Genomic DNA, 23202 nt, shown 5'->3' on the forward strand with positions numbered 1-23202 from the left:
GAGCTCCTAAGTTTTTACCTTAGGCACTCACTATTAGGAAGGTGGCAAAGCTCCATGCCTTGGCAACATTATCACCGTTATCGGCAGCCTGTGCGGAGAGTTAGTGGAAAAAGGCTCCACTTCCCCACCAAACTCAGTTGAAAGTGAACATTAGTACAGAATACTGATGGTGCTAAGCTTTGCCCCTGCTTTGTAATATAAAACTAGGCAAAAGAATGGGGGCTCACCCAGCCGGCGTGGCTCAGCGGTTGAGCGTCGACCTAGGATCCAGGCGATGGGGGTTCGATTCCCGGTCAGGGCACAGGCCCGGGTTGCGGGCTCCATCCCCAGCAGGGGGCGTGCGGGAGGCAGCCGATCAATGACTCATCACTGATGTTTCTATCTCTCCCTCTCCTTCCTCTCTCTGAAATCAATATAGTTTTAAATAAATAAATAAATAAATAAATAAATAAATAAATTAATTAATTAATTAAATAAAATAAAATAAAGATACAAACCTTTAGGCTTTAAAAAAAAAGAAAAAAGAATGGGGGCTCAAAACTTGCATTTTCATGTAGACCTTGAAGGGAAATTATTTCAATGTCTTTCTGAAATAACTGTGCTAAATATTCACAATGAAAAATAAAAACAATAGTATAATTGATAATAATCTGAAACATACAAATAAGAAGAGTTATTGGTACCCTAATGTTGTATTAAATTAGGATTAATTAATAATAATGAAATTATTGCATGGGGAGGGGGAAGTCCCTTACAGAAACTTGAGAAGGGCCCATTTGAAAGTACATCATTCATAAGAACAATATATTCCCAAAATGGTATGTACAAATCTAAATTTTAAGAATGAAAACATACTTGAAGTGTATTAAAAAAGACAGGTGATGGTTTATTTTTGCTTTTTGCTCAGTCTCCTTAAGCGTCCACGTAAAGCATCATGCTGGTGTGTGTTTCTCAACCTGTGTGACAATCTTCACCATGAGAAGCTAAGAGTTATAAAAGTCTCAATTTCTACCAGTATTGTCTTGAAGTTAATAGCTCTTTCCCCTGGAAGGGCACTTTATGTACCATTTCATGAGAAGATGCAACAGCTGTTTGTGATTAATTTTAGAATTGCGTCTATATCTGCTAGTTCGTGTTGCATATTTCTGTTCATCTCTATCCCTAAACATATGGTTCATAAGGAAGCCGATGTCTTCCCCTTTTTGGGGCAGCCCCCATGGACCCAATTTCTCCTGGTCCCAATTTAAAAATATTTTTCCCCCTAGCTGGTTTTGCTCAGTGGTTAGGGTGTCGGCCCTCGGACTGAAGGGTCCCCGGTTCGATTCTGGCCAAGGACACATACCTCGCTTGCAGGCTTGGTCCCCGGCCCCTATCTGGGCACATGTGGGAGGCAACCAATCTATCTCACATCAATGTTTCTCTCTCTCTCTCCCTTCCACTTTCTCTGAAAAGCAATGGAAAGAATATCTTTGGGTGAGGATTAAAAATATATATATATTTTTTTCCTCCTGTATCCTGATAAAGAGATGACTTTTAATCTAGTAATCATTTTCCACAGCAAATGGTTTCATAGTTAAAATGATGTCATTTAAAAATAACCTTTAAGAAAGATTTTATTCTGCAGTGATAACAGGGTAACGGAAACAGGACATTTTCATTGAGTGAAATGATCCTGCCATCATCATATTAAATAATTTTCCATTTAGAAAAGACTGCTCTTGCAATGTATACTTGAGTGCATTTCAAGAGTTTAGTCATCCATTTTCTATGCCTCAGTAGAAATTTACCCAGAAATCAGATGGGCAAATAATTGATTTATAGACTAAAAGTGTTTTAAGTATTTTCTTATTTCTATTTGATGGAGCAAAAGTCCAAGATTCTAAATAATCGATTGTACAAAGAAATCTATCTTCACATTTAAAAATTAAAATAACCTTTATCATGGATTTAAATATTCGAGTTCTAACAATAAGGAAATTAAATTGAATGAAAACACGATTAACAGCAATTAATACTGCCTTCATGTTTCATTTAAACCAAGACTCTCAACATTTGACTCTTAAATAATCCTAGACATGGAGTTAGTAACACTTTAATAATTCACGTAAGACTTAAAACCCTAAATCTATGTCAGTTGCTCCAAATATGTTTTAAAGTGAAAGGCCAGCTGTAGAAACCAGGAAGAATCAGTACTGAAAAAGTCCAGAGACACAATGCTGCTTTTATCAGACATGTGAGGGCAAGCCTGAAGGCGATGGCTAAGATTGTTCTAGTAACTCTTGACTCATCCAGGTAGAATGCTAATCAGTGCAGACACTATAAGATACTATCGAACTAAAAAAATCTTTTCCATAAGCTTTCAAGGTACATATTATTGGATTTAAAAATAAGATTGCTATAATTTGAATAATTTATCTCAATATGAGTATTTAATATGGATTTTTCTAGGGATAGCAATTTAAGTGTGCAACTAAAAGCTCTGTCTGCAAAAAGGCAAAATCTATGACCATTTAATGGGCTCTTACCATAGCAATACATTTCATTTCAATAATGTTTACAGGTTTCCCAGGGTGGATATGGATCTCAAGATGATACCAGACTCGTAAATTGCTATCATCATCATCTGGAAAAAAAAAAGAAAGTATTTCTTAATATAGGCTTCAGAGCACCATACTTAACATAAAAATTTGAGAAACATGAACAGGTATCACTTTCAAACTCTTTTTGATGGACTCATTAGTCAAGAGTGCTAAGGGGAAGGTGAGAAGGCAAATTCATCACTGTTTGTGAGCGCGAAGAGAAGCCCTATCTTGCATGGCCATGAGAATGCCCTGTAAATGCTCCCTCCCAGGTGCCTGCTCCAATAACTTTAGCTCCCCACTAAAATAAACTTAGAGATGTTTTACTTTTTTTTCCTTAAGATTTTCTAATTGATTTTTTAGAGAGAAAGGAAAGGAGAGGGAGAGAGAGAGAAACGCTGATGTGAGAGGGAAACATCCATCGCTGCCTCCTGCACGCCCCCTGCCGGGGATCGAGCCTGCAACCTGGGCATGTGCCCTGACCGGGAATCGAACTGGCAGCCTTCCAGTGCATGGGACGACACCTAAACAAGCCACACCAGCTAGGGCTGGATGTTTTTAAGTTAAGGATTAATATTTCAAAAGAAACAATCAATCTTTTTTTCTCCATAATTGCTAAAGACAAAGTCAGGAATAATTCATGAGATTTCTGGTTTCTTGGGATGGTGAAAAAGGATCCTAGCGATTTAGCCCAAAGAAAGTTGCAATGGGTTTTGGACCAAGTGGAAAGTTATGTTTATAATTGGGTTCTCAATATTCTGTTGCTGGTAATGACCAAAGTCACACTTCCACAGTCAGAAACCGGAACCCTCGTCTACCGCAACAGCCCTGTGTAGCAGCAATTATACTGGCATCAAGCACAGGCTCTTTCCATTTGTTCTCATCTGTTCAGCTTCTCACTCTGATATTCTTTATTCTTCAGCATTAACTTAGTTTGCAGTTTAAGATGTCCTCCAGGTTCAGTTAATCATATGAATTTTCCTATCAGTATTGTTATGTTTTAAAGATTCCAAGAACTGATATATTTGACTAAATTACTTAGATCAATCACTAGCCTCTTTGGGCCTGTTTTCTCATCTTTGAAATAAGGGACCCAGACTAGTGGAATTCTCAGTGTCTCTCTCTTTTGAAAGAGTGTATTGTCTTGCATCGCATCGCACTGCGTTGTATTGTAAGGCATTGTAAGGTATTGCTTGTCATTGTATAGTGTAGTATATGGTACTGTATCTTATAGTATTGTACTTCACTGTTTTGTACCATATTGTCTTGCATTATATTGTATAATGGCCTATTCTAATAGTTTAGCTATCAAGAAGCACTTATCAAATCAGTGGAGCTGAGAACAATTCAGACATCAGCTAGTGAGAGAGCAGATCTACGTGAGTACTTATTACAAATGCTTGTGAGAAGGTCTTGAGGTGAAACTTACCTCCACATTTTGAATTGCCTCCTGTGCTTACTTATTTTATGGACACCAATTAATTACCTTAAAACCATTAACGTACAAAGAATAAGTTAACAAATTTATATTTGATGTTAGATTACTGAGAAACCTCTTGTCACGTTTATATTAGCTGCTCCTTTAATTCTCTGAAAAGGCTTTAAATGTTCTTACAATGTTTAAATGTGACATCCCACAACAGACCTATGTTCTTAAAATGAAAAGTCTTTCCCCTTCTAGTTCATGTATATTTTATGGATTTTTTCCAATGCTTTAGTCTACATTGAACTCATCAAGGAAATAATTCTGAAAAGAAAGGTGTCTATAAGAAGACCGAATGCTCCATTACTCTGGGTTAGTACAAAGAGCAGTAAAATAGTCTGCCCATCTGTGGGGGCTTTATTAGAATAGGGAACCACAGGGGGTGTGTGTGTGTGTGTGTGTGTGTGTGTGTGTGTGTGTTGGAAATAGCTCACTTAATTGGCTTGGTAAATCCAAAATCTACAGGATAAGCCAGCTGGAGACTCAAGGAAGAGTTGTAATTGGAGTCCAAAGGCTGTCTACTGACAGAATTCCTTCTGGCTCAGAGGAGGTCAGCCTTTGTTTCATAATGACCTTCAATTTACTAGGTAAGACCCGCATTATGGAAGGCAATCTGATTTAGTCAAAGAACACAGGTTAAATGTAATTCTTATCCAAAATCACCTTCAGAGAAAAATCCAGAATAACATCTGACCTAATATCTGGTCACCATGGCCCAGTCAGGTTGACACATAAAACTATCACCAGGACAATACACCTACTATTTGTAATTGCTGTGATCATCACATAAAGCAATGTTGTGATGAAGCTGATTTAATTCCTACAGTGCTAAAAAATGTACATCAAATATGAATTCAATGGTTGAGATTAGTGATGATTTACTGATGAGAAAAACAACAAAAATAATAATAAAATGTTTAACTACAGAGATTAAGTATACTAAAACTTTTTTCTAATTATAAAATCAGTAACATTCACTATAGTAATTTGAGAAATTCTTGAAAATCTTAAAGAAAATGGAAATTATTCATCATCTCATAACCAAGAGTACACTACTTCATTTTTATGTATAAAATTCCAGGCTTAATATATCAATAAAGACACACACACACACACACACACACACACACTCTGGGATTTACAAATTATATATAATGATATAGTCATAAAAGTGAGTACACACATTCCTATAATTCAGAGAATATTTGCTATTAAAATTTGTTTCATCACTAGTCATTAGGGAAATGCAAATTCATACCACAATGAGATATCGCCTCATACCTGTTAAATGATCATCACCAGAAAGACAAGCTATAACAAAGGCTGGTGTGGATGTGGGGAAAAGGAAACTCTTGTGCACACTCTTGGGAGGATTGTACACTGTACAGCTGCTATGGAAAACAGTATGGAAGATCCTCAAAAAATTAAAAACAGAACTATCATGTGATCCAGCAATGTCACTTCTGGGAATATATCCAAAGGAAACAAAAGCACTAACCTGAAAAGATATCTGCACACCCATTTTCATAGCAGCTTTATTTACAATAGCCAAGACACGGAAACAACCTAAGTGCCCACTGATGAATGAATGGATAAAGAAGCTGTGGTGTATACATACAACCGAATATTACTCAGCCATAAAAAAAAAAAACAAAACGAAAAATTTGACCATTTGTGACAATGTGGATGAACCTCGAAGACATTATGCTAAGTGAATTAGGTCACACATCTAAAAAACAAGCAAACCAACCAAAAGCCCACAAAACTCACAGAAAAAGAGATCAAACTCGTGGTTCCTAGAGGTGGGGGTCGGGAGCAATGGACAGACACAAACTTCCAATGATAAGATAAACATGTACCGGGGATGTAACCGCAGCATGATCACTGTAGTTAAGGTTACTGTATAATAATATAGAGGAAAGTTGCTAAGAGAGTAAATCCTAAGAGTTCTAATCACAAGGAGAATTTCTTCTCCTCTGTTCATTTCTTCTTTCTTTTCTTTTTATCGTATCTATATGAGAAGATGGATTTAGCAGAGCCTACCGTAGTAATCATTTCATAATACATAGTCAATCACACCATCACGCTGCATGCCTTAAAGGTGTACAGTGTTATATGTCAATTATTTCTCAATAAAACTGCAAAAAAACTATTTATGTGCAGCTAATAACTATTCAAAAACATTTTCAATTAAATTTTAAAATTAAAACTATAACTTTCAATTCTTCAACATAATAAATTAAATAAGGAACATTCTTACATAAGAATATTTGTGCATATATTTACTTTGTTCCCAAAAATTTCTTGGACTAAAATCATTGGGTCAAAGGGGTAAACAATTCTTAAAAGTTTAAAACATATTGTAAATGCTCTCTTCAAATTTTTATCAATTGAAAATCCCATTATAATGCATAAGATTATCTCTTTAAGTCTGACCATCATTAAAAACGAGATGTTACCATTATTTTTCATATTTCCCTATTTGGAAGGTTAAAAAAATCTTATTTAGTTATTTTCATTTCTTTTTTTTGTCCCAGCTTTATTAAGGTATAACTGACTTAAAAACTATATATATTTAAGGTGTACAACTTGATTTGATATACATATACATTTTGAAACAATCACCACATTCAAACTAAATAACACGTCCATCATCTTACGTAGTTACTATTTTTCAGTTGGGGGGAGGTGAAGACACTTAGGATCTATATTCTAAGCAAATTTCAAGCGTACACTATCATATTTTAGGTATAATCACATTGTTGTACATTAAGTTTCCAGAACTTACTACTCATTTTGCGTAACTGAAACTTCCCTAACTGAAAAGAAATGTACTGCTGAGGAGTTAGTCAAAAAGGGACCCATGTTATTACAGGTGATAGAAAGGTGAATCCTGCCAGAGCATGGACGTGGGCAGGCCTGTCTGAAGAACTGGGGATAACGGCAATGTTACTAGATGCATTTTTCCTAGGTCTTTATCTTGTAACCTGTCATGGTGCAGCTTAGATTTTTAAAATTAGATAGCATTCCACTTGAGTCCATTAACATGTCATGATAGTCTTCTGATTTTCTTTCAAACTCTTCTAAACACTTTTACCTGGTTTTCCTACATGGTTCTTCTGCCTTAGATTTTGATAAGGGTTTCACTCTTAGCATAATCCATCTATAACAGGCATCTGCTCCTTGTCTCACCTGCATGATTCCAACTGAAGAATCCCTAAACTTTTACAACCTGTTTTATTATTTTTTCACCTTGTCTCAGCTCCAAATATTCAATTGATGACTGAATATTGCCATGAAAATGGTTTGCTGTCACATCCAAATCGGGAGACACAAAACTGTGCTAAGCATTATAATCTCCCAGACTTACTTTTTCTTGTTGAGTTTAACTAAACTACACCATCACATTACTGCCTCCACTTCCGTTTGGTGTGGCCGAGGGACACTAGCCCTGCCCCAAAGTGCATAACCTAAAAGCAGCCCAGCGGAGTCACAAGTAAATGTAAATTCATAGCATGACTCCCACAGCCACCCCTGTGCTAAGTACCCTCCCCAGCCTCCCAGGGCCTTTCCCTTGTGTGCCCCTTAGATAAGACCACCTATGAAGCTTACCAAAATCCCACTCTTTTTGGTCTGAATTGACCAATGTGGTTTTAGCCTGGGAAGCCCAAAGCGTCCCATCCAAAGACCCTAATAAAAGCATGTGCCCAGGTCCTTCTTCTCTTTCTGCCCGCACCCTGCCTTGATCTCCCCTTGGAGCACCTGGAGGCATCTAGACAGCCTCCTCCTGGACCTGTGCTTAACAAAATTCTCTATTTCACTTTCCCTCCCAGTCTTGCTGAACCTTGACTCACCACCATCTGACACCCCTGGGGGCTCTATGTAGCAAATGTTAACTTAAAAATCACAATACTTCTACATTTCTATTTTAATATTTTTCTAGTCCCCAAGATACAAACCTTGTTGTTTTTTGTGGAATCAATCCTCTCTTTCTCTCTCCTTTCTCAAGAGAGTCATCTAGTGCTAGTTTCTAAAATGTTTTCCATCTTCAGTGGTATTTCTCTATCGCCATCACCACCGTAAAAGACACTGCTCTCGTCCCTTCAAACACCATTTGCTGTTGCACTGGCCTAGCTGGTTCCAACTGTTTTTCCCTTCCCAAGCCATTTTGAATATTGTCTAAATATCACTCTTATTACATGTATTCTGTGATGGTTAATTTTATGTGTCTATTTGGCTGGGCTATGTTGTCCAGTTTTTGGTTAAGCACCAGTCCAGATGCTGCTGTGAAAGTATTTTTTTAATGTGATGAAAACTCACATCAATAGACTTCGAGTAAAGCAGATTACCCTGCATAATGTGGGTGGGCCACCTCCATTCAGTTCGAGGCCCTTAGAGCAAAAAGTAAGGTTTCCTGAAGAAGAAGCAGTTCTTAGTTGAGACTGGAACATGGAGAACCTGCCTGAGCCTGCAGCCTGCCTGGTCTGCCAGGTATCATTCGGACACGATACTTCAACAGCAACTCACCTAATTTTCTACTCTGCTGGCTTGCCCTACACATGTTGAAATTGCCAGTCCCCACAAGCATATTAGCCAAGTCCTTAAAATGCCTCTATTTATAATACATTACTTTATATTATATTATAATATTCTGGTGGTACCTGTTTCTCTGAAGAATCTGACTAAACACAAATTCATTTAATAAAGATTTCTTCTTTGGGATAAGTTTGTCCCCACAACTTTTCTCCTGTTGACCAACTTTTCTCTAATGCCCTCTTATGTCCCTGCTACTTACACATAAGAAAACTCATTCCCCCACTTTCCAGGAACTCTCCCTTGTCTATTCACATGCTCCATCATCTCATTTTCCCTTGAATTTCTACTAAAAAGATATATTTAATAACATGCAAATAAAGTTTAAAATATAGATAGGAAATACAATAGTATTTATTTTCTTTTGCATGAGGAAGACTTATCACATCCTATGTTGAAGAAAAGCATATTTCATTGTTAAAATAATATACTCATTAATATTTTATCAGAAATTTACTGCTGTTTATTTAATAACAGAAATATATATGAAGTTTTTCACTTACGAAAGAGTAGGCAGCTTTCAAGCTGAAGGATTATAAACTATTAATGTTAATAGCAAATCAAATCCAGAAATTAAGCTACATAAATTTAATACTAAAATAATACAATAAAATTCTGACAAATATATGCAGCACATTTGTATATTTATTATGAATGTAAAGTATCTACCCATAAGCCAATTATGAATACTGGTCGTGAAGCTCTCCATAATAATAAATTTACCTGAGTCTTCCTTATCAAGCTTGATCGATTGTTCTGACATTGATTTCCGAAAAACAGGTACTCCATCTTGATCTTGAAGTTCATCTTCATCTAAGTCTTCGTCTAAGTCTTCATCTGAGTCTTCATCTTCATCTGAGTCTTCATCTGAGTCTCTCTCAGAATCATCATCTTGACTGCTTTTAATGGAAAATGAAAGTTTACCTACAACACATAGGTACAAGATGTCAGATTAACCAGGGATTAGTTTTCTAAAATGAAAGGTCAGTTTCAGATATTAAAGTTGCTCTAGCTTGAAACTAATAAATACAAAGACAAACATAAATTCTTTATTTTAGTATCAGGATTAAATCTGATGGTGGTACAGAACAATTTAGTCAGTTCGAGAAAATTCTTTCAAAATCTCCATTGAAATAACAATTTTTAAATAGCTTTCTTATAACAACTTTTAAAATGTGGCAAATAATAGAACTGTATCAGTTTTCAGAAAAGTGAATGAGTGGAGGGTGGTTCAACATACAAAAACCAATCAGGGCAACATACCACATTAACAGAACAAAGGGAAAAAACACAAGATCTTCTCGATTGATGGATTAAAAGTATTTGACAAAATTCAACAGCTTTTCCTGATAAAATAAAACAGGAATAGGAGAACTTCCTCAAAATGATAATGGCCATATATTAGAAATCCTCAGCTAACATTATTCTCAACTGTGAAAAACTAAAGACATTTTCTCTAAGATTGGTAAAAGACAAGCATGTCTGGTTTTGTCATTTCTATCCAACATAGTACTGGAATTTCTAACCACAGCAATTATGCAAGATATAGTAGTAAAGGCATCCAAGTTGGGAAGGAAGAAGTAAAATCATCTCTGTCTGCAGATGGCACAATCTTATGTGTAGAAAACCTTAATGAGTCTACACAAAAAAGTTGGACCTAATAAATGCACTCAGCAGTATAATATGCAGGATACAAAATCAACACACAAAATCAGTTAAATTCCTATATATTAGCAATGAACAATTTGCAAAGGAAACTAAGAAAACGATTCTGTTCAATAAAACTGCTACTGAGATAAAATTACATATGTTAAACAATACGTGTGCACTGAGTAATAAGGAAACCTAACCAATATTTCAAATACTAGGAAATACTCCCAAAAATTAAAAGTACACTACTTTTCCATTCTTTCTCATTTTAGTCCATTTATTTACTCAGCATATTTTTCTTCCTCCAACACAGCTATTTAAACGTTATTGCATCTTTATTATCCCTTAACAAAGAGAAATTGGATGAGCATTTGTAAAACAATTCAAAAGTCCCATATGAGTATGACAAGACCATATGTCATAGGCCAAAATGAGAAATTAAATACGTAGCTTAAGACACAGGAAATGGATGAAGAGAACCGTGGAAGCAATTACAGGCCTATTTAGTAGCTTATGTTTTAATTGAAAGGATACTTGAAAACAATGCACCATAGTCAGAATTATGCCACTAATTTTTACTTAATTTTTTCTAGGGAAAATCCTTTTTCTTGGCAGTGTAACTTTAATTTTATTTCTAAACAATTACATTTTTATTTTTATTTTATTTTTTAAAAATATATCTTTATTGATTTCAGAGAGAGAGAGGGAGAGAGAGAGAAACATCAATGATGGGAGGGGGATCGAGCCCGAAACCCAGGCCTGTGCCCTGACTGGGAATCGAACCCCGATCTCCTGGATCCTAGGTTGATGCTCAACCGCTGAGCCATGCCCGGCCAGGCAATAATTACATTTTTAAATTGCATCTTTGTTTTTGGTAATTAATGAGCTACAGTAGAAGAGACAGGTAATCAGATTCTTGTAAACTTATTAAAAGGATAACATTAGACTCAGCAACCTGTCAGTAATGAACCATCAAACCAAATGCAGTAAATCCTGACTTTGAGAATATGTTTCAAAGGTGATAATTTTTCCACAGTATATGTACCCGTGATTACTTTGTTCCCTGTATTCCTCTGTTCTGGCTAAGGCCAATCCAAAAGGGAACAGAAGTAAATAAAAGCTTGACTGTTCACACTTGAGTTTTATTGAATGACAGGAAAGTTGTTAGATGGCTCTAGAAACACTATAGGCACAACAGAAATAACAGTAGTGAGCAAAAGCAACTCTTTAAGATCCAGCATCATTGACTTAATGGAGATTCTGTTTGTCTGAAGAGAGCATTACAAACAAGTCTAATAGGAATAGTAATTATAGCAGTTATACTTTCAACAGCATGAGCTTTTATTTTGACAAATGGAGTTTTTTATCTGCTAACACTCCAAATGGTTGATTTTTCAAAATGCTCTTCTAACCATCAATAAAATAAACACTTCTCAGTATATAGGTCATTTTATAAAATTAAGAATTGTTTTTCTCTAATTTCACATTATCTTGTAAAATGTAGATATCAGACTCAAGTTAAATACTGACCAATGTTACTTTACACTAATGGTTTTTCTCTGGAACATAACGAAAAACCATTTTTTGAATGCTCACCCTACGTTCGGCATATGCTACATGCATTACCTATTTAACTGCTTTAATGGACATGAGTTAATTAGTCATTGGACTTTTTTTAAAGCTGAGCAACCTGGGCTGCAGAGAAGGTTGGTAACTTACTCCAGGTCACACAGATAATAAGTGGCAAAGGCAGACATATTTCCCTGACATAGTGTATGGGAAATGGCACATTAAGTCATGTCTAAATATCAGCACAAATATACCACAGAATAAATGGGTTTCTGATTGGCAAAATAGCACAATCACTCACATACTTCTTCCAAAACATTTCTTTTGATCTAAAGCGATAGGTCTCAGATACTGCTCAATGATCACCTAAACAAGTTCATCCTTTAGAAAACCTGCTGAAGCAAGTTTCCATGGCAACAGTTAAACCTGGCAAAGTTGTAACCTTTTTGCTTTTGGTCTCCTCACAACCACCCTGTTCCTTGCACGGGCTTCATGCTTCACCACCCCCTGTCGCTAATGAGGAACACTGCTAAGGAAAACTTCTGTAGGCCTGGGCTTTTGTCAACCTGTGAATTTCTTGGAGACACATTAATTGCATCGAAAAGCTGTTTCACAAGTATTTGCTCTATGCACATTATATTACATATGATCAAATGAATTTTCATTGTTTTGTTTCTGTAATATACTACCCTATAAAATCTGAGTAGCAAGACTGAAGATGAAAGCCTAAGGAATCTTGTTAGCCCTCCTCTTACGTCTACCTTTTATTTCTTTATTTTAACCTTTATTCTAATTCACTTTCTTTTGTCTCATTTCCCCTGAAAAAGGCCTGGTAGGAAAACAAATTTATGTGGATGATAAAGAATAAAGATTTTTGAAGAACAAACAGTGCTCTGGTCACATCTGTCTTTATTCTGTATATAGTACAGCTCATCTCCCATTCTTTTTAAGCTCCTAACTTTTATGATAAAATGTACACAATTGACCCTTGAACAACACGGGGGTTTGGCGTGCCAATACTCTGCGCAGACAAAAATTAGAGAGAAAGAGGCAGAGATAGGGGGAGAGAGAGAGAGAGAGAGAGAGAGAGAGAGAGAGAGAGAGAGAGAAATGGAAAGTAAGAGAGGAGAGGAGAGGGGAGGGGAAGGGAGGGGAGGGGAGGGGGAAAGATATGTTTTATCTACTCAATAACAATGCTATCTATGTCTTGAGTAGTGCAAATATAAAGATTTTAACCAGAATAAATGGCAGATTTATCAGCCACTAGCCTTCTTCCAAAAGCCACCTGAATTTATATTCAATAGAGCATCTACAGCCTGCCTTGCGCTCTCAGGGAGAACTATGTCTCTAACATATTTTCAAGAATTTCAAGTGTGTGTTGTGCCAATTAAACACGGGCCTCATGGCAAACACTGGAAGCGCCCGAGTGCCTTCCTCCAGCTTAACAGAGCACATGCAGTTTTCAAACGTATGCTTTCCTCCAAGTTTGTAAATCTTCCTTGTTCTCATATTTTACTGCAATCCTATTACTGCATTATTATGTAATTTAAAAATATTTTATAAACAATTTTCTTTTTGAAATGTATTGTTTCTTCCATTCAATACTGACTGGAGGCCTGCTGCTGTATGCCACGTGTTGGTCTGGAGGCCAAAGCTGGCCGGGCAAAGGACAGATTCTCTTATATAAATAAAGGCAGAAAGTGCAGTATATGTCATCATTCATTGATCTGTTAACACGAGTGAATTTATCTCTAGCCAATCATCTGAGTGCGACTTGTGAACAGAAGTAATACTGATTTTGATTTGGGGGGTCAGGTGAAAAAAGGTCTAGTGCTCACAAGCCCTCCAGGCTAACACCATGTAGCTGCCTAAAGCCGAGAGGAGACATCAGAGCACAGGCTGCCTGGGAAAGCAGAGATGGTGAAAGCAAAGAGAAGAGCCCAAAGAGGCACAAGAGGAGCCAAGCAAAAATCATTAATTCCCTCCGCAGAGCTTCAAAGTCCTGCTTTTGCAAACCATTTCTTCCACCTAAAAGAGAATGAAAATGCTTTATAGCAACCAGTACTTGTTTTGAAAGACCAGTGGCATCTGACTGGTTTTTATGCTTCTACAACTATGAGGCAGTCCACAATGGTGGTGGAAATAAGTCAGCAAGATCCAAATTTAGTTCCAGCCAAGCTTTTGATAGCACCCTCCCTGGCATTTTCATCAAGACAAACCAGGACAGAGTAGGAACAAAAGAAGCTCCACATTGCCCCATATATCCATATTATGTTAGGAAATTTTTTTAAATGAGAATTAGTATATTAAATCAGAGATAAGCACCTACTTAGATGAGCACTTTTCATATACAGTATTCCCATTTAATGCCCATAAACACCCTGAAAGGTTAAAAATTATCTATGATATTCTACATGTAAGAAATTTGATGTTCACTAAGATTAACTGTATTACCAAAGTCACACAACCAGATTATGACATAATCAGAGGTTGAAGTCACCTCTGACTTCTGAATGTATTCCCTACAACATAAGAACAGTAAAAGATGAAATAGCTTTCCCTTTTCTTTCTCTTGAAAGTACACCTGTTTTTTAATCCACTGACCCTGGCTTAGTTTGGTCTTCCCTTATCCTCATGTAAGTATGGTCAGTCTTTACTCTTTGTTCCATGGCCAAATGGGTGCTCAAATTCAAACTTCCATGCAGGTACACTTGAAACACGATTGCAGCTCACTGCAGGCTGATGTGAAAATTCCAAATCCATCCAGTCAATATGCCATGACACCCACCTTACCAGTCAATATGCCATGACACCCACTTTAGTATATACTCTCAGTGCTCAATGAAAATCCCCTCTACAGAGAGTTCCTTTACATGCCAGTGGTCCCATAAGATTCTTTTTTTACTGCCAGAAGAGCAAACTTTAATGAACTATGGGTATGAGTTAGTGGACAAATACCCCAACCCCCTTGCCCTTCGGTGTGACAGTTCCCTCAGAAGGTTCCCGGTGAGGTTCCCCAGGTCTCAGCAGTGATCTGGTATCTGGCTTACTTTTTATTGACTTTCTTCCTATAGGTTCTGCAACTTTAAAAGAAATGACATATAACAAAACCAGTATTACCACAGGCTAATTGACATAAACAAGAGAGAAGTTCCTATGGCAGCCCATCAATGTTAATAATAAAATGATGCTGAAAGAAACCACATTATTTGAGGACCTGCTGTACTCCCCCATTCTCTCAGAGGGCTTCCTGTGATCATCTCTCAAATAAACTACTTGCAATTAAACCCTTTCTCAGGCTCTGTTTTTGGGAAAATAGGCACAAACTAGTATTTTATAAGAACTGATCAAACCGAATATTGCTAAAGGCTCCAAAATGATCTCTGAGATCTGACTGCCCTCTCCTGGCCCTATCTGCCTTATATTTTACCCCCAGGTTTCTCTTTCTAAAACGCAGTTGACTCCGGCCCCTCGGTAATCCTCAGTGGCTCCCACTGCAATTACAAGCAAAACAAAACCCTGCCCAACAAAGTCTGCCTGGATTTCTAATTGTATGTCACTCTGCATTCCTACCATACACACACATACACACTCCAGATGCAGGCCTCTATTCATTATTTACAGAAAGTATCTTCTCTGTGTTTACAGTAAGGTTGCTTTCTCCGCCTGAACGCCGTCTCCACCAGACTGGCTGATAAACCCCAGCTCACCCTTTGAGGTCCACATCAAACCCATCATCTCTTAAGAAGCCCTCGCAGAACCCCACTGTTAGGGGAAATACTTCCCACTACCACGCTCAGGCATTTTGTACATCAGTGTGTATCTTGTATTGAGATAATTTATGGATATCTATGTCCACCACCAGATGTGAATTCTTAGGACTCAGGAGCCATATCGTATCTATTTTTGTATCCAGTGGTAATATTCCAAATAATTAACAAGCTTATATGCCACTTCTGACCAATCAGAAAGAACACAAGATCAAAGTCCTGTGGCACCCTGATGAGTCATGTGGTGACTCTTTAGTTGCTGCTGGATTGCTGGCAAGTCCAGGGGGGCCGGGGGAGGGGCTATGGCGGTCAGCATGCAAGGGTCACATTACAGTGGAGTCAAACAATTGAGTACTTGCCAACATATAAGGAAGAGCAACTACTGTTAATATTTTAACAGAGCATAATTGTCTGAATGTCAGTTTTGTTCATAACTATTATGCTTAACAAGGCTTCCCAAACTATATGCCTTTTGTGAATAATTGTCATATGATAAAAAAAGGAATTGAAAATTTACTTTTTAAAGACCACTGATACGCATACTGATATACTTCTTTAAAAAGCACAAATAGGAACATTCCCATATACTCTATAGTCTAGTTTTCTTTATAACAGATTAATAGCTGTTTAGAAGCAATTACATTTATACTACTTAAAATACTGTTGATGTCTTCCAATAGTAACATCAATAAAAATAAAAATAGGATTAACCTTCTTGATACTCAGTTTTTCCACATCATAATGACAGAATTAATTCAATTCTAAGGGATCACCCTAGGGAAAATGATCATGATCATGCTTTGCAAATATTTTTCAAAATTATGAAGCCTGCAAAACCTCTTGTGTAGCCAGCAACATTAATTCATCCTCACTTTACAATGTACAATGTACAATGAGTTGCCTTTCATGTCCTCAAATTCCTTCTAAAGAGCTTCAAACCAAAACATTAAAAGAGTCCATATCTGATTAGTGAAAATATGTATTGAAATTTTACCGTCTCAGAAATGCTGCCAAACCCAACAAAAAATGACTATACAAAGAAAGACATTAAATCTGATTATTTAATTCTTCTTAGCTTAATTTCTATAACTTTAAGCATCTGATTCAGAGACTAGGAGCTTTGTTTTGTTTAAGGGACTCATAAACATTGCTAATTCAACAATGTTCCACAGTTTGAGGTTCCTCTTATGTTCCTTCTCAGAGAACTCACTGCCTTTAATACAACAGGAAACTGAGATTTATTATGTATATTAAAAATAATGGCGAAAAGTTAAAATTCTAAAACCAAAAAAAGTTCACCATTAGGACTATTGTTTGATGGTTAAAATGAAACTGGAATTTATATATCTTTTTTTTTTTAATAAATCTTTATTGATTTCATAGAGAGGGAGGGAAAGGGAGAGGAAGAGATAGAAACATCAAGGACGAGAGTCATTGATCGGCTGCCTTCCGCAGGCCCCTGACTAGGGATGCAGCCAGCAACCCGGGCCTGTGCCCTGACCGGGAATCGAACCCTGATCTCCTGGATCCTAGGTCGATGCTCAACCACTGAGCCATGCCCGGCCAGGTTATATTTCTTAAAATCAGTTTTAATCTTCTGAATTACATAAAAATGGCAAAATACGGTACTTTATTGAAGTGCTTGGTATAGGCTCACTATAACTCAAAGTCTACCTATCACGTGGAGAATTATTAATGGGCTTTGTAAAGCCAAATGTCTGCGAAGTGATGGGAAGATTTCAGAAGGTGCCAATGACTATGACTCTGGTGATATCTGAGGCCTAACAGAGAGGGGAGGTGGGCAGGTTGGCTCTTCCTTCACAGCACACTCCATCCCAGTGGCACTAACTGGATCATTGTTTGCTATTCTGAAACTCCCCTTCTGCTTGTTAATAGAATTGGCATCCAGTCTGCTCTCTGTACTTTCTTCTTTAGAGCAGCTTTCTATACCTTCTGTGCTAGGTACAGACCCTTTCCTAAAACATTCTTTACTGTGGCAAGCAGGGCTGACAGGCTAGTCCTGAACTACAAGGTGTATGCTTTCTCCACCTCTAACTTGTATCCATTTACCTACATTACAATAATTTCCTCAGCAGGATCCAACCACCACAGGGCATTTGATTCTCTTCAAAATAGGATAACTGATTCCTTTAATGAATCACAGCCCCTCTGTCCTTCCTTAGTATTCTTCTACACTTTTCACACACACCCCTCCCTAAAAAAGCTTGTAAGAATAACTTTTACGCCCACTCCTAAGCAAGCAGTTCTGTTCAGGGACCACCAGGGGAATTTGTATACATGAATGTTTTATTAGACACACGGTATGAAAACTTCATACATACCAAGGATTTTAACCTATTGTTCATGTATCAATTAAGTGCATGTATGTTCTTATTATACGTAGTCCTATAAACATTCTCATAGGATGCTGTCTGGTGCATAAATTGGTATAACTATTTGAAACTATCACAGTTTTAAATGTAAATCCCTTCAATTAAATATTTCTACTTCTAGGAATTTGTCGCACAAATAAATTCAAATAAATGGCCAAGAGAGTATAGCATTAGACAAAAAAAGTGTGTGCCCCAAAGCTCTGATTATTTAGAAAGGTAATGACTGAAATGGAAAACTAAATTTCCCTCTGGGTCATTTATTAGAAAGAGGAAATGTAAATTACATTTTTATTTATTGTCTTCATGTACCTGGACTAGTGTGGTAGTTAATAATATTTTATTAATGGTTTGGTTACCTTTGAATACACCACGTTTCCAAGAGCTTATGTGTAGAACATATGGACCTACACTATCAGGCTCTAAGGTGATGAGTGGCTTTCCCCACACTATTGGAAGATTTGAAGATACCTGGAAAAGAGAATTCAAAAATCAAGAACTATATGCCAACATTGATATGAAATCAGTGTAACAAGCTAAAGCATAGAAGAAAATGAAATTTCATTGAAATACGTCCATTAAAACTGTTCACTCTTAAATAAAAAGCAAGCCTCAAAAATGCTACATACAGTAGAAGAAAAATCTGAGACCTATGAAAAAAGTAGAACAAAGGAGATCCTTGTAAAAAGAACAAGGTTTATTTTCTGTTGCTACTTGTAGCCAGATCTTAGGAAATCTGAGTATCTCTTGTAGGCCATGCAACATTTTCCCTATGCAATTTGATGTACAAAAGATGAACCACCTCAATGAATTTCTACATCAATATTAATACAACATATAAAGAATATTTAAGCACTTGACCACAACTCTGGTTAAACTCAACTTTCAGCATACTGAGTATTTACCTCTTGCCACACCCCACCCACTGCCCAGGCAAACACTAATCTATTTTGAGCCTCTATAAATTTGCCTATTCTGAAAAATCCATATAAAAGAAATCATACACTATGTGGTCTTTTTGTGACTGGCTTTTTTCACTTAGCATAATGTTTTCAAGGTTCATGTACATTGTGATATATATCTGTACATCATTTCTTTTATTGAGGAGTAGTATTCAATTGTATGATATGGCACGTCTTGTGTATCCATTCCTAAGTTGATGAAAGTTTTTTGCATTTTGTCTATTATGAACAATGCTGTTATGAAAATACGTACAAATTTTTAAGTGGACATAGATTTCCATTTCTCATGGAAATACATCTTGGAGTGGAACTGCTTAGGCAAATTATAACTCAGGGTTTAACCTTTTAAGTCACTGCTTTCCAAAACTGTTTTCCAAAATGGCTGTACCATTTTTCTTTCCCACCAGCAATGGGTGATGGCTCCTATTTTTTTACATCTTCTCTCAAAGTTTTCATTGTCTGTCATTTTGATTAGAGCTATTCTAGTGAGTGTGAAGTGGTATCTCATTGTGATTTCCATTTCCATTTCCTTAATGGCTAATAATGTGGAATAACTTTTCACCCCCCTTTTGCTTACTTGCATATCCTCTTTGGAGAAATGACTATTCAAATTCTCTGCACATTTTAAAAAGTGCATTACTTGTCATTTTATTATTGAGTTGTAAGACATTCTTTACATACTCTAGAAATAAGGCCCTTATCAGATACATGGCGTGTGGATATTTTCTTTCATTCTCTGGTTGGATTTTTCACTTTCTTCAAGGTATCACTTGAAGCACAGTCATTCTAACTTTGAAGTCTAATTTATTTATTGTTTCGTCACTTGTGCTTTTGGTGTCATATCTAAAAAATAATTGCCTAACCGAAGGTCATGAAGATTTACTGCTATGTTTCCTTCTTTTTCTTTTGAGTCCAGGTGATTTTGAGAGAACATTCATTAAGCCAGGGAGAGTGAAACAAAGGGGGCTTAAGGTGGAAGAAGAGACAGGAGAGCGCCTAGGCGGTGCTCTGCTTTGACTCTCTAGAAACATTATAGGAGAGAAGTGAGCCAAGGTGGGCCTGCTGCCAGCTCACTGGTGAGTCAGAGAAAAGGGGGGCTTGGGACAGGTTCAGGGGGTAAGCCCTGGGTGGGATGCTGCCGTCTGCTGCTCCCCTGGTTGCAAGTCTCACGGGGACCCTTAGAGTTTAGGAGAGCAAAGTAAAGACGCATTGCCTGGGAGGGAAGACAGGGATGGCCATGCTCCAGGGAGAGCCCCTACTGTTGCTATGTTTTCTTCTATGATTTTTAGTTCTATCTATTAAATTTTGGTCTATGATCCATTTCGAGTTTACTTTGGCACATGGTACGAGTTAGGGTCCAATTTCATTCTTTCGCAGTTCTCTTTGCAGTTTTTTAAAAACACTATTCTGTTTCATTGAATTCTCTTGGTATCTTCGTCAAAAATTGATAAATCATTATTATAAGGGTTGACTTACGAATGCTCTATTCTGTTCCATTTGCCTACCTGATGTCAGTACTACATTTTCTTTAATATTAGAGTTTTGTAGTGAACGGTTTGTAGTAAGTTTTAAAATCAGGAAGTATGAGTCATCCCATTTTTTCTTTATTTCACAAGATTGCTCTGTCTATTCTGTGTACCATGCATTTCTACATGAATTTTAGGATTACCTTGCCAAATTCTGCAAAAATGTAAGCTGGGATTTTGATAGTGTTGAATCTGAATATCAGATTGGATGACATTGCCATTAGAACAATATTAAGTCTTTTGATCCGTGAGCACAGGATATATCTTTCTATTTACTGGAAATTTCTTAAATTTCATTCAATAATATTTTGGAGTTTTCAGTGTACAAGTCTTGTCCTTCTTTTGTCAGGCTTGCTCCTAACCATTTTATTATTTTTAATGCTATTGTAAATGATTATTAATTTCACTTTGGATTGTTCATTGCTAATATATAGAAATGGTGGATATTTTGATATTGATCTTATATCCTGCAAATCTTCTAAACTCATGTATTAGTTTAAAGTGCATATTTAGTGAATTTCTTATAATTTTCTATTTATGAGATTATGTTATCTACAAATAGAGATCATGTTATTTCTTCCTTTTCAATGTGGATGCTTTGTCTTCCTGTTCTTAACTAATTGCGCTAGCTGGTACCTTCTAGTACAATGTTCAGTACAAGTGGCAAGAGTGAAAATCCATACCTTATTCCTGAGCATAGGGAAAGATTATTCAATGTTTTCTCATTAAGTATGATGTTAGTTGTGGGATTTTCATAGATGCCCTTTAGTATGTCTCAAGCATATATGGAATATTCCCCAGGACAGACCATGTTTTAGGACATAAAAGAAGCCTCAATAAATTGAAAAGGGCTGCCATCATCCACAGTATGTGTTTTAACAATAATGGAACTAGATTAGAAATCAAAAATGGGAGGAAAATTGGGAAATCCTTAAATAGGTGACATTTTAGACAGCATAGTCCAAAACAACATGTCAAAGAAGAAATTCCAAGGAAAATTAGAAAATATTTCGAGCCCATACAGTGAATGATTCCTTTCTCTTATTGTACTTTTCAACTCCAGAATTTATTTTTTATAATTCTACATATTTATTGATATTATCCGTTTATTGAAACTTTTCATTAATTCTTCAGACAAGATTCCTTTTAGTTCACTGAACATATTTACAAAGGTTTAAAGTCTTTATCTACTTAGCCAACACGTGGGCCCCTTCAGAGATAGCTCCTAGTGACTACTTATTTTCCTGTGTGTGGGTCATACTTTCCCATTTGTTTCTTTTTTCTTTGCCTCATAAATTTTGTTGTTTTTGTTGAAAAATGTATGTTTTATATAAGGTAGTATAGCCATTTTCGAAATCAGATCACTACTTCCCCATGTTTTGTTCTTTGTGGGTTTAGTGACTTTTCTGAACCAATTCTGTAGATTCTGCATTCACAGTAGTGTGTGCCCAATAAAGTCCCTGTTTAATTAGCTTAGTGGTCAGCAATAATTTATCACAGGTTTCTTTAAATGCCTTGAAACAATAAATCATCTGCCCTTTTTCAAGGAGCATTGTATATGTGTTGAGGCACACTTTGAGCACTCGGGTAGTTATTTATAACTCTGCTGTGGCCTTAATTTCCAGCTTACACAGTGCTTCTGGGTCAGCCAGAAATGGAAACACTGGCATCCTCTCAGATCTTTCCTGGGCAAGTGCACAACTCAGCACATGCATGTGACCTGCATGTTCCCCAGGAATATGTGAAGTTTTTAAAATCCCCTAAGGACATCACATTCCCCAGATCTTCCTTTCAAGTTGTTGGCCACAACTGTTATTGCAGCCTAAGGCAACTGCAATGTCAAACAATAACTGTTGAATAGTTTGGCAAATGTCCTGATGATAGAAATATAAAAACATTAGGAAGACCTGGAACACATGAATAGAATTATTAATACTTCAATGAAATAAAATTTAACTAATTTAATAGGTAATATCTTTAATTACAGAAAGAGCTTCACTAAAAATTTACACCCTAGAAGTAAAATAACCAGGTTCTTCAGCTTTATTTGTAGATTAAAAATGATAGAAATATAGACTTTAATTATTATTGTTGGTGAGAATAATTTTGTTATGAATAGAATTCCACTTCTACATTTCATTAGATAGTTAATATAGCAAAATTATTATTTTTAAAAGCTTACATTTTAAAAATGCATTCATACAGAAATCATCTCTGCCATAATAACAAAATAAAATAACCAACGTTATAAAATTACAGATTTTTCTTTAACTTGTCTTCATCAAACTCTTAGGACAGGATTCCTTGATCACCAGTAAATGCTGGAAGGGGAAAGGGAGTGGTAGAAAAGTAATTTTTCCCCCTTAGTTTTAGTAAATCCAAGTAGTCATGATTTTCCCTTCCTTCCTTCTTTCCTTCCCTTCTTCTTTTTATATGTCACCCATTATATTTATATCTGTTCCTTAAAACAAAACTTCCTCAAAAACTATTATATGCTTGATACTATGCTTTATGCTAGTTATAAAAATACGAATAAGAGAGGCATGCCCTTGTCTCACAATTTAGAACCTTTATTATTATTAGAATAATAAACAGGTAATAGCGATATGATGTATATACAATGGCACAGGTACAAAAATGTTGTGGGCGCACATGAAAAGCAACTGCTCCAGGTTTATGG

General features: G+C 36.4%; 1 protein-coding gene across 1 annotated transcript in view; it reads right to left on the reverse strand.

The window, feature by feature from the left end:
- The window catches only part of CFAP47 (cilia and flagella associated protein 47), a gene marked incomplete at both ends in the record, with an annotated part of 352044 nt that overhangs the window by 82009 nt on the left and 246833 nt on the right, over positions 1 to 23202 (reverse strand). The window contains 3 exons of the mRNA XM_081125415.1: positions 2526 to 2623; positions 9379 to 9579; positions 18394 to 18505. Of these exons, the coding sequence (XP_080981541.1) occupies positions 2526 to 2623; positions 9379 to 9579; positions 18394 to 18505 (411 nt within the window). The remainder of the gene's footprint in view (positions 1 to 2525; positions 2624 to 9378; positions 9580 to 18393; positions 18506 to 23202) is intronic.

The sequence above is a fragment of the Miniopterus schreibersii genome (assembly GCF_964146895.1).
Source record: "Miniopterus schreibersii genome assembly, chromosome: X".
Classification (NCBI taxonomy): domain Eukaryota; kingdom Metazoa; phylum Chordata; class Mammalia; order Chiroptera; family Miniopteridae; genus Miniopterus; species Miniopterus schreibersii.